Source organism: Sciurus carolinensis, chromosome 3, assembly GCF_902686445.1.
Source record: "Sciurus carolinensis chromosome 3, mSciCar1.2, whole genome shotgun sequence".
Lineage (NCBI taxonomy): Eukaryota > Metazoa > Chordata > Mammalia > Rodentia > Sciuridae > Sciurus > Sciurus carolinensis.
The window spans coordinates 129,356,006-129,368,759 of record NC_062215.1 but is presented as its reverse complement, the minus strand read 5'-3'; the positions used below and the strand labels follow the sequence as shown (position 1 = coordinate 129,368,759).

At 37.1% G+C, this 12,754-nt stretch overlaps 1 protein-coding gene across 4 annotated transcripts in view; it reads right to left on the bottom strand.

Annotated features, from left to right (window-relative positions):
- Positions 1-12,553, bottom strand: part of Ube2e3 (ubiquitin conjugating enzyme E2 E3) — a 93,230-nt gene extending 80,677 nt beyond the window's left edge. Inside the window, exons 1-4 of one of the 4 annotated variants that reach the window (XM_047547334.1) lie at positions 11,945-12,341; positions 11,441-11,505; positions 10,689-10,907; positions 8,900-8,950 (exon numbers count right to left, since the gene is read on the bottom strand). In XM_047547334.1, the coding sequence (XP_047403290.1) occupies positions 8,900-8,950; positions 10,689-10,882 (245 nt within the window). In that variant the 5' untranslated portion in view covers positions 10,883-10,907; positions 11,441-11,505; positions 11,945-12,341. Of the gene's footprint in view, positions 1-8,899; positions 8,951-10,688; positions 10,908-11,342; positions 11,506-11,944; positions 12,342-12,369 lie in introns of those variants that run through there. The other 3 variants (XM_047547333.1, XM_047547335.1, XM_047547332.1) reach the window with 3 other exon arrangements.
- Positions 12,554-12,754: the final 201 nt, after the last annotated feature.

Sequence of the window (12,754 nt, the reverse complement as noted above, 5' to 3'; positions counted from 1 at the left end):
CTGGTCAGAATCCCTCCAAAAGAGGCAGACTAAACCTCAGACAATAAATGAACACTTCAATATCCTAAGTCCTTTCAAAGTTTTGGTTGTTGCAAATAACCATAAAATTGAAACAATTATTGTATATACCAAGGACCAAAGAATGGGATTTTAAAAACTTTAATAACCCTAGAAATCTGACCCTCATAGTGATATTACTCTTTAGGTTAATTACTACCTACTATCACATCCAAAAGAAGTGCCATAAATAAGTTTATACTGTTTACCTATGCACCCTTATAAAACCGATGAAATATAATGAAAAACAAGTCTCAAAGTCTTATAATTTTTTTTTTTTTTTTTGTGGTGCTGGGGATCGAACCCAGGACCTTGTGCTTGCAAGGCAAGCACTCTACCGACTGAGCTATCTCCCCAGCCCTCAAAGTCTTATAATTTAACTTTAATGCAACATTTAGATAGGATCCAAGGTACAGATCTGAGTAAAAAAACTCATTAGTTTCACCAACCTAAAATGAGCTATCTAAACATGGCAGTTCACCCTGATAACATTAGGTCACTTTTGATAAGAGACCTAGCTCCTCTTACAAAGAGACTTCTTAGGGAGAAAAAAAAAAAAAAAAAAAACAAAGCACATCCCAATATCTGAGTACAATTTTTGTATAAAATCACAAGGTTAGCAAACACCAATATTTAAATAGATTATGAAACTATATGAAACAAGATAAAGTTAAAAGGGACCTAATATACAGTCAAATTTCTGCAAAAAGTCATATCAGTATTAAAAGATTTAACACATGTGCATGGTGCTGAGATTCCCACTTTTAAAAATCTCCTAAAATCCTGTGATTTAAGCTTTCCCTCATCAAGCACAGAAATTCTTATCTGCAGAGTTTTTCCATCTTCAAAACAACAGATAGATATGGAAGGTTTCACAATAACCCAGAGAAAAAAGTGGAGGTTAATTTTCTTATAGGCTTTTTCTTGCCCACAAGACAGTTCCACACAAAGAACTTCAAGTCAGAAAAGATTTACTTTGTCCACTATGATCATGTTCAATCCCTTTACTCTGTCCTTACAAGGAAAGAGAACAAGAGAGTTTCCAACTTGGGAATGTCCCCTGAAAAGAAAATGCTTCTGAATGGGGGGGGGGAGGCGGATAAGAAGGGATGGCACCCTCCAACCATGCTCTCTTCTTTCTTCAAAACTCACTATTGGACCTTGCCAGATGCTAAAGTCACGAACAGTATTTTGGATGCTTTAAGAAATAAGCAAACCAATGGGATATACTTAAACTAAGCATGTAACCACAGGCCCATTATTAACTCTGAATGCTTTTATCAGGTTTTTCAAACAGTACTGTATAAAAGCAAAAATGATTACTTTTATATCTAAAGTAAACCTAAATTTATGTCCTGGATCTGTCATATATATATATTACATAATGACATTTGGCAAGTTTCTGAACAACTCTTCCATTCTGTTTTGAAATCTAAAAAAAGCTATTTACTTCATACATTTGTTTTGAGAATTAAACAAAATATTATATTAACAGGTTACTGTACACACATGGAACCTAGTACAGTGCCAGACTAGTACTCTATTATTTCCCCTTTACTGTTTTATTGGTACCAGGGATTGAATCCAGGGGTGTTTAACCAATGAACCATTTTCCCAGTCCTTTTCTACTTTTTTTTATTTTGAGACAGGATCTTCTTAAGTTGCTTAGGTCCTCGCTGAATTGTCGAGGTTCGCTTTGAACTTGTGATCCTCCTGCCTCAGCCTCGAGTCACTGGGATTACAGGTGTGCACCACCACGTTCAACATTTCCTTTACTCTTGAAGTGAGAGAATAAGTCAACTATTCATGGAACTATATCCTTTGTAGCACAGAAATTGATCTCTCAGTGAATCAATGAATACCCACACATTTTTGGCCACCTTGCAGTTAGTCTAGGCTGTATGACTAATTCGTGCCTTATTTCCAGACCAAAACACTGAAATTTGGCACATGATTCTCCAACTCTCTTTCCTGGACACATGCTCCAAATGGCAGAGCTTCAAGAAATTAAGCAGCATGGATCTGAGCTAACATGTAGAAGAGATACCCAGAAGATTCCCTGGACCCACCGCAGAATTCATATGAATCAGAAATAAACCTTTATGTGTTGAGCCACCAGTCCTTCTAGGTTTATTTATAACCATAACACTAGCAAAATTTAATATCTCCTTTTATAGCTTAATTGTACTTAAATATTACAGGACAAAATACACACATAGAAATGACGTTTTATGTTTAAGTATTAAAGTATATCTTCCTTTCTGCATAATTTTATATATCTAGAATGAATAGAACAATTAAATAAGATAACTATTTTGAAAGCAAAGTAGGAAAGTAATCCAATATACACAGAACTTAAAGAAAACTGATAGTTTCACCTCAAGAGGACAAAGAACTCTAAAACCCCCTAGTCTAAAATTTGCTTTAATTAAGCATACAGGTTATAAAACAAAACAAAACAAAACAAATGGAATGTTCTAAAAATAACAACTGAGAAACTGAAATCGGCTATTAGGAACCAGATGAAAAAGAATGCAAAGCAAGACTAAAATACCCTTTCACCATAAGTCATAGTTCCAGTCAATGATCACTGTACAGAAGTGGGATAGGGTCATAAATATTTATTCACACATTGTTGAAATCCCAAAAGCTAAGAAAATCAAGTTTGTTTGTTTATTAAGGCTGGCACAAAATAACTTGATAGCATCACTAAGTACAAACTGAACTGAAACTATCTGTAGTTTCTATACGTCACACTTACTATAAATACAGATAAATTCTCAATGAAGAAATATTAATGCTTGATTATGGAGTAATCAAGTAAGAAATATTAATGCTTGCTACAGGAGATATTACATAAAATAAAACCATTACATTATATTACCTTTCTAAAACCTGAAAATTTCTGCAACACATTTCAGCAAGAACAATTCTGAAATACATCTGGCCCCAAGAGTTTGAAAAAGAGAATTGTGGACTTCTGAGTTCAGAATCAAGTAACCTCTGTATTGTCTTAGTGATGAAAATAAAAACCAATTGAAGAGGGTGGTTTTCTAACCAGTGTGTAATTCAATCAATGTAAGACCTGAATTTTGGTGATTTTTCCAATGGTATTTCTCTTTGATGTTACTTCAATATTCCCAGTAGAACATAACAGAAACAAACAGCCTACAGATAGATCATGCAGAGGTATTATTAAACTGGTAGAAGACCTGAAAACAATTAAAATGCTGTTATAAGAATTTCTAGGCTCAAAAGACCATAAATGTAGCAGGTATTCATGTTAGCCATTTTGTGGTTTCAATAAAAATAAACACATACCAGACAATAATGATATATGTAAAATATATCATGGGACATTGGTTAAAATATTAAGCAGACATCACTAATAAAACAGGAAAAAAGCAAAAATCAAAATATTCAAAATTAAGGAGTCAAAGTATAGCAACAAATATCCAAAGCAGGGTTTTTCAACCACAGCACTACTGATGCTCCTTTAGACAATTCTTTGTTGTGAACTGTAGGGTATACAAACAAGCAGCATCCCTGACTTCTATACTAAATGGAGCAGACCCCTCTTCCTCAAGTTTTGAAAAGCAAAATGTCTCCAGGTATTGTCAACTGTCTCCTAGACTATGAATGTAGGGGAAGAGGCAAAAACTTCCCTAACCAAGAACCACTGATCCAGATGCAAAAGAAAGATTAAAAGTTTATGAACATTTCATCTTCTAAGTTCTAATGAAATGCCCAAACATGATTCTTGTCTAAAGAAGTATGGAAAGGAAAAAATCATCACTTTTTATGCCTGTAGATCTACAAGTGATTTTATTATGTTATATCATATTTGTAGACAAGAATAGAATGGAACATCAAGTTTTCCATCTCAATTTGAATGCCCTTATACTCTAAGCAAAACCTGTTGATTTTCCTCATAACTAAACATAATCTATCTGCTATTACAGCAATGAATTCAAGGAGAGAATAAGGCACCAATCATTTACCTGCAGAAAAGAAAATAACAATTTGTTGCAAATAGCTATGAAATAACCATTTAGCTTTTTAAAAAGTACCCAAGGTTTTCACCCACTTTCCTCTTATATTATTCATACGGTACGTAATAGATGTCTAATAAAAATGTAACCTTTGGGTGAATGGGATATTTTCAATCAATTACTCCTTTGGAAAAATGTTTTTAGTCATTCAATGGTACTGAGTCCTTCTGCTGTACCGGCATATATGGGAGAAATAATTAGGATTACTATAATTAACAATTTCTTTTTATAAGTAAATAAAAATAATAGCTAAATAATCGTTGAATAATATTAAATATCACAATTATGAAAAAAAGTAAAGAATATGAGTTATTTAATTTTTTTTCTAATTTAAACTCACTATCTTGCCTGGAATCTCACGTTATGTTGAAGTAATTAGTAATCTATACATTATGAGTCTAAATTCATAAATACTGATATAACTGCATTCTCAATAAAATCACAAACCCTTACAATGGGATATTTTAAAGGGGGGCAAACATAACTATTACCACTATCTAAAAATTTTTATTATACTTTAATGGGCAGTCATACTCATAGCATTCTTTTTAAAGTATCGTTAACCTTATGTGTATTTTCTGGAAGAGATAAAGTATTTGCTCATTTATGACCAACATTTTTAGGCCAATTTTCTGTTTTAACTCAAGTTAAAAAAAATGCTTTTACTAACATTAAAAACAGACTATTTGATACATACTCGATAATTAGATGATGAATTAAGATGAAATTGTTCCAACAGTAGGATGTTGATACACTGGAGCAAACACCAGCAAGAGTGAGAGCATGCTGCTAAACTGCCTCGCCTACTTTTATCATGCTGTGGCTACTTTAGAGATCCAATTTATGTGGTTAACAAAACTTTCAACATATTCATTTCATCCTCACAACAACTCTATAAAAGGGAGATCATTTTAATCTTCATTTTACAACTGGGCAAACTGAAGAACAAAAATCCCATAACTTACATAAGATGACACACCAGTGGTGGCACAGCATGGATCTGAACAGAACTAGGATTTTTCAAACCTTAATATGCACACAATTCAGTTGGTAATCTTATTAAATTCAGATTCTGAGTCAGTACTTCTGGTTAGGTGAAAGCAACATTCTGACTAACAATCACACCTGTGATGAAGATGCTGCTGGTCTGCAGATCATCACCTTAAGTAGCAAAGTTCTTATTTAAGCTGGACAATGGTGAGACACATGACAACCCTCAGAAAATTAGTCTTATGAGCAAGTTAAGGGTTCCCAACTTCTGGGTTAGAACTTATGCTTCTTCTTTGTTTTAAAAAAAGGAAGTTAACAAAATTTGCAAGTATTATAGTACCTGATTTCACATTTTGCTAGTCAACATATTAATATAAACTGGAAACTAACATCTACCTCCCAATAAGGCCTTTTCCTCATTCGAAAAAAATTTACAAACATCCCTGAATATTTTCTTTTAACACAGATTCAATTTAAACCCATTAATATGTAGAAGTGTGCATATTTGTACCTTCTCATATAGGAAAAGAAATCCAGGCTTAAGTTAGATATCCAGCACCTTTCTAAACTTTTGCTGTTTGCACAAATGCTGACTATAAGAGGACAAGGAAAGATACCCTTTGAGCAACAGAATGTAAATGTCAACACATTACTGAACAATTAGGGAAATGTTCGTAACACAATTTCCCTTCACACTTATTGGTATATTGATTTTTTATACCCTAATCTAAAATACAGGATATAAAGAGTATAAATTTAAACCAATAAATATATATTACATCCCTGTGTTTAAGATGCACTGGCCCACAGCCCTCCAATACTTAAATCTTAAAATACCATCAAATCATTAGAAATGACATCTTTATCAACCTTTTTTACTGTAAGAAAAAGAAATATTCCAACTGACATATAATCAGACATGTTTAAAGTCATACATTTAATTTGACAATTACATCTACACAAAGACCACCCTGGACATGTGTATTAGACCTAATTATATAACTAAAGACTATTTTATTAATTAAAACAAAGGAAGAGATTTAAGAAAAATCTCCCTAGTACGAGTAATTTTAGTTTTAGTGAGTTTTCTTGTATTTCATTCAACATTTTCCTGAATGTACCCAGATACACTTTACACTTCTTCCCTGAGGAAGAATTAACACTGTCACATACTTTGACAAGTTTATTTAAAAAAAAAAAAAAACATATTCAAAACCATAGTGGAATCTAATTAAATAACTATACATGAAAGTAGAAAGTATTAGGTTTCAAAGGTCTCAAGCAATATGAGCCCACAAATTCTAAAATGTACTTATGAATGTGAAATCCCATATTTAATTACAGCACAAACTAATAAATCTAAACAATACAACTACCATAAAACTAAAATTCTCATTTATACAGTTATGAATTAAAAGAATATAATACCACAATCTATCATATTGTCTGACATGAAATTTTCTACCAAAATTTTAAAATACTTCCACTAAATACTCAATACTCCAAATTCCTCTCTAGGACAAGAACTAAACCTTCTACCAAAGGAATCCAAAGACACACAAAAGCATCTGGATTATTTTACATATGAGGTGTATGGAAAAAAGCCTTTCCCCAAAGTAATAAGAAACAACTTCTAGTTTCTTTCTTCTAACTTACATTTTACATTTATTTTTCTTGACTCACTTACACAGTCACAAAGAAACTCTGATATTAAAGAACTAGAGAACTTAAAGATGTCATCTGCATTAGTCAACAATCACCAAAGACTGTGACAAAGGAAAACAGAGATAAGTATTCCATATTATTGTGCACAAGCAAGCCCAAAGTTTCACTGTTTCACTAAATCACTAAATGTTAAGCATTATTTCATGAACTTAAATGAAATCTGATCTATAAAGAGAAAAATATACAATAAGTGAAACTTACTTCTATATCACAAAGATTCTACTCCCTCTAAAATAATCCTGTGACCTTGTGGAAACAGTCCTGGATTAAACACGTCAAGCAGATTTCTTTAGCAAATATGCCAGTACATTATTGCTCTGAGGGCATTCAATACATCTACTGTGCTCTCTAGATGTATTTTCATACACTGGTTTAAGCTGTTTGCAGAAAATCAACAGAAACCTTTAAAAATGCTTGACCTTACATGCAATTTTAAGACATTCGAGTTTTAAATTGATAGATCTTTACATCTTTTATAATGGGAAATATCAGAATACACTCTGCGCTGAGTTAAGTGATTCTTCGACAGAGCAACATTTTTGATCTCCCCTTAAATGGCTACAGATTTGACACACCGTTTAGAAGGTTAGAAGGAAATGGTGATTTACTTCTCTAAAGTAATACTCTTCAACAAAAATATAATCAAGTCATGTCAGTAATTTTGAATTTTCTAATAACTATGCTAAAATGGTAAAAAGTACAATTTTTAAAACATTTATTAAACATGTCAAATATTACTATTTCAATATGTAATAAGTGTGTTTAAAATTTTTATTCTTTTAAAACTTGTACTAGAGTTTCAAAATCCAGTATGCATTTCACACTCACAGCACATCTCATTTTGGACTGGCCACAACCCCAGTCAACAGCCAGATATGGCTAGTGGCTACATTATTGGACAGTACATCTCTTAAGTAGTATTTTGAGATCTGACATACCACTCTTTGTTTATAATTAGTTCACAATCACATCTCCTTTTTGAACTGAAATAGTTGTGACTACAAATATAAGCAAAACTGTTAATTCACTGGATAAATCAGGATCAGATCACCTTATATGAGGATCTGGTTAACACACACAATAAGAAGCAAATGGATTATGCCTTATTATGTCTCAAGCAGACTCAGAGATAATTCTGATGAACATAAGCAAACACAATTTGCAGCAAAAACACAAGTTAGACACCAAAACATTTTTATATCAAACCATAACACTGCCTTAAATCTAGCATTCCTTCCCCTCTCATTCTCAAGCACATAACATACTTCCCTGCAAATTATTTACAATACTGCTCTCTGAATTTGATGAATTTTGTCAACCATACAGTCACCATTCAAAAATAAATCGAACACTACATAAGACTCATGAAAAAATTATTGAGAAAAGAATTATCAACCAGTTACTGTTAATACAACTTATGCCAACTAACAATCTTAAATTATTTTGAGTTCCACTGAAATTAATTCTTCCCACAATTCCAATCCATTTACTGCTTACTAAGAATTTTCCCAAGTCATTAGGACATTTGCTTAAAATGTAAATAATTCCAACAATGCATTCTCTAGAAAAAAACAACTAAAATCATTAGCTTAGCACATAAAATTTGTCCTTAAGGCAAGTTACTGAATAAATCAAACAAACAACTATACCCTTGTTTACTGCATTTACATTTTGTAATACCACATTCAGCAATTTCTAAATTTGGAAGGTCAGTTCAGATTGCGCACAAGCAATAACTTTAAAGTTTAAAATTTTAGAAGTTTCTACAAAATACTTGTGAATAAACATGTTCCACAGAAATACAACAGAAAAATCAGCACCATTCAAACTAATCCCAGCAAGAAGCACAAAATCAGTATATTCATAAATCCAGAATGTATGATACATGCTAAAGAGTATTTTTCTCCCAATTTTATTTAATTCACCCAGGCAATTTTTGTTTAATGCACTTGCAAAGCTGTAAGGAAGCAAACAACTAGCTAGTCTCTTCTGCTGCACGTATATACAAGGACAATACATTCATCTCCTGATATCTTTCCACAATTTGAAATAAAACAACAAAATTTATGTCTTACCTGCAGTTAGGAGGAGGATCAAGGGTTATTTCAGCTAGCTCCTTCTGAATTCTGTTAGTGAAATGACAACAGACAAAAAGGATTTGAGATAGTCTACAGAATAACCGGGGAATTACACTGCCCTCTACCACCATGCAGTTAAATGCAAGGCTGGCTTTGCCTTCAGTAATGCTAACATGGCTGCTTCCTCTTTGTTCTCAGAGGCATAACCCAAATCCCTTAACAGAAACTTTGCAGCTTTTTTTCTCACTTGCTACTGTAAATAGGTAAGTCATTTACACCTGATTTGAGAAATAGTCCTCCACTACTACTCAACAAAGGATATAAAAGCTATTTTAAAACACTTTTTACCAAAGAAATTCTCTTTTCAAGCTTATATGCAAATGAGACAAAAAAGGGAGGAGGGAAAGCTCTAGAATATTTGACAATGACTTCAAGTCACTTTTACTGTGATAAAAATTAGCAAGCTACTGCAAGAGCACATTAATAGTTTTCCCAATATTTTATCTGATTTAAAAAAAGTTTAAAATTTACAAATATCTTTACCAATGAAAAACTTCCAAGGACTATTTTGGCAATCTTATTTAACCATTTGCTTTCTCTGATCTTAGGTATAGCACTTAAATTTAATAATCTTGGAGGAAAGAGGATCAGATGTATAGCCTTGAGGTAAGAAGGAAAAAGAGCATTTCTATGATTTTCTTCAAATTTAAGATGTTTTCAAAACTTGTTTAGTTTGTATTTAATATGTTACTCTCCACAAGATTATAACAAATTGAGAAGAAATTTAAATTATTTCAAAGACTGCTGCTATTCAATATAATATTCTCAAGAGAATTAGTTTGATTAATGGTACAATGGTGGTAAAAATAAGAGTATATGAGTCACTACAAAATAATTGATTGGTTTTTATATTTTCTTTTTCCTTTAGTTGTGATCAATGAAAATCAACAAAACATCAATACTAGGTAATGCCAGAAATACATTTTATGTATGATTACAAGTTATACTCAATACAACCACTATCACTGATGGAGTCCCATTGATGCGATCTTTTTTTTTTTTTTTTTTTTGCCATCATAGAAAAGTCAGTAGGAAAAAAATAATCTTTCACTAACACCCAACAAAATGTTCTCCCCACTGTTTAATATTATTAGTATGTCAAGAATATCCACAAGTTTTAAGAGTAAAGAGGTATAAAGACAACACAAGTTTTCAATAGTGAAGTGACAACTGAAATAGGTATTTTTCAGTTTTTTTTGCCCTCACAGGAACAAGAAGGGATAACTATAATTTAACTACAAAAAGTTATATCTGTTATGCAGGATTTAAAGCCTTGTTTGTAAAACTAAGCAAATTTAAAATCTGCTTTTAAATACAGCCAACACCTGGCATTTAAAAGAATTTTTAAAACTTTTTTGATCATTTCCTTTCATGAAGAGTGACAGTACTGGTCTCTAGAAGTGTCAATTTCATTCTAGTATGACTCATAAAAAGAAGCATCCCCAATGTACCATCTAATTCAGTTTCACCAAATTTTCCTTGCCAATTCCTTAAACTGTCAGAATGAGAAAGTTCAATCTCTACTCTAGGACTCTTCCTGAAGTTACCAAAGTATAGAATAAGTTTGCTTAGAAGTATAATTTTAGTGAGGACGTTTATAGGCCCCCTAAAGGATGACAATTCATTCAAGTACAACTGAAACAGATCATGAAGTCTTTCTGGACTACTGCTCTTGATGTAAAAACACAAGCCTCCAACTGCTTAGAAGACAACCTGACAATGTTACCTTTTAGCACTAGTGGATAACTTAGCAGTGGTTTTGCTAGAGAGTTTGGTGTTCTTCTTCTGCTGGGTGGCAGAAGGTTTTCTTTCTTCTTGTTCTTCAGGCTCTGGAGCGGCCGGGTCTCTCTGGTCCGCATCTGAACTGCCACTGCTGGTGCTGGGGCTCTCATCATCGGACCTTTGCCTATCACTGGACATCTTGATGAAGTTATCTCTTGAAAAACTTTTAAAGAGAAAAGGGAAGGGGGGAAAAATGTTAACTTAAGAAATTAATCAACAGCATTTTCTTGTCTTAATATTAACCTAACAGCATATCTTAATAAAAAGGCTTCAAAAGTGTTCACGTTTATCGTACGGCAAGGTTACTGGGGAGAGGATGAGTCTTACAACGCCAGCGTTCAGGGATTTACCGAACTCAAGTTAGAAAACCCACTCACATTTTTTTCCATTCCTTGGACAATCTATCAATTGTCTACTTTCTCAGAAGGCATGAAACAGATTTGCCAGGGAACTTAGGCAACGAGCATTAATAACATATGACACACTGTAAATAACAGATCTCGCTGAAAAATGTTAAAAAGTCACTAATAGCGTCTAAATATTTACAGACTGACATTGGTCAGAGCTACCAAATTCCCTTTCCGAGAGGAAAACATACCCTGTTAATCGTCCATATGCTTATTTAAGGTGGCGATTCCTCCTCTATGCACGTAAAACCCTTAAACACAACACTCAGAAATTTAAAAATCAACTAACAAGCTGCCCTAGCCGTTTCCACCGCCAGCAGCGAAGATTCATCCGGCCAAGACCGAGCTGCCACCCTGGGAAAAGCAGAATCCAAACTGCACCTTCTGCAAAGCTCTCCATGCCACCAAGGTTCCTCGTTCAATTTTTACATCACGGACGGACATTTTGTCCAAAATAACGAAAAAGGGGGGAAAAGCCCGAGGAAAAACAAACAAACAAACAAAGCCCCAAGAAGTGCAACAAATTTCCGCGCCCGCGGAGGCGAGCCGCGGCCGGCGGCGGCGGCCACGCAGCTCCGCGGCCCTTTGTGGGGAGGGCCGCGCGGGGGCCGCGGGCAGCGCTCGCCGCGCCGGCCGCCAAGTGATGCGAGCAGCCGGCCGGCCCCGCCGCGGCTCGCGGACACCGGCGGCGCGGGCGCCCGGCGCGAACAAAGCTGCCGCCCCCGCCCCCTCCCCCACCGCCGCCGCCGGCCGCGGCCGCCCCCCACGCGGCCCCCCGGCCCCGCCGCCTTACCTCGGCCGCCCGCCCGGCCCGCTCGCGCGCCGCTACGGTGTGGGGGAGGGAGAGAGAAAAAAACCCTTCCTTAAGGAAATGGAGGCAGCTGGGGGGGGGAAAGGGGGGGGAGGGAAAAAAAGAAGCCGAGGAGGCTCTGGCCGGGGAGTGTGGAACATTGAAAGTCGGAGGGGGTTGTGCAGTGCCGGGCTCCGGCCGGAGGGTGGCGCCGCCCAGCGCCTTCGGAAAAAAGGGGGGGTGGGAGCTCGGCTGGGCGAGGGCGCGAGCTCCCGGCGAGGCGGAGGGGACGCGGGAGACCCCCGCGCGCTGTGGCCTCCCGCCGCCGCCGCCCGGCTCGGCTCCTCCCGGCCGCGCAGTCAGCAAGTTCCGAGGCGAGCGCGGGGGGAGGGGCGGGCGCGGCGGCGGCGCGCGTGCTCGCTGCTTGCCTGGCGGAGGGGCGCGCGCCGCCGGCGCCCGGCGGGCGCGAGCTGCTCCCGCGCGCTCCCGCGCGCGCTCTCCGCGCCTCCTTTCACCCGGGGGGCGCACGCGTCCGCCCGCGCGCGGCCAGGACAAAGAGCGCGGCGGGGACCCGGCGGGCTGGCCCCTGCGCCCTTGGCCGCGGAGCCCGTGCAGGAGAAGGCGGGGGCGCGGGCGCCGTCTCGCGGGGCCGCTGTGCCGCGGGGTGGCTTCCGGCCTGGGCCCGCCTCCGGGGCGAGGCTGCCCATTGGACTACCCGCCCCTGAAGGCTGGCTGCATTCCCTCTGCCTGCGGTGAGGCCGCGGTGCACCCCTGGGCCCCCCACAACTGGCAAGGGCCCTGGGCGTGTGGTTC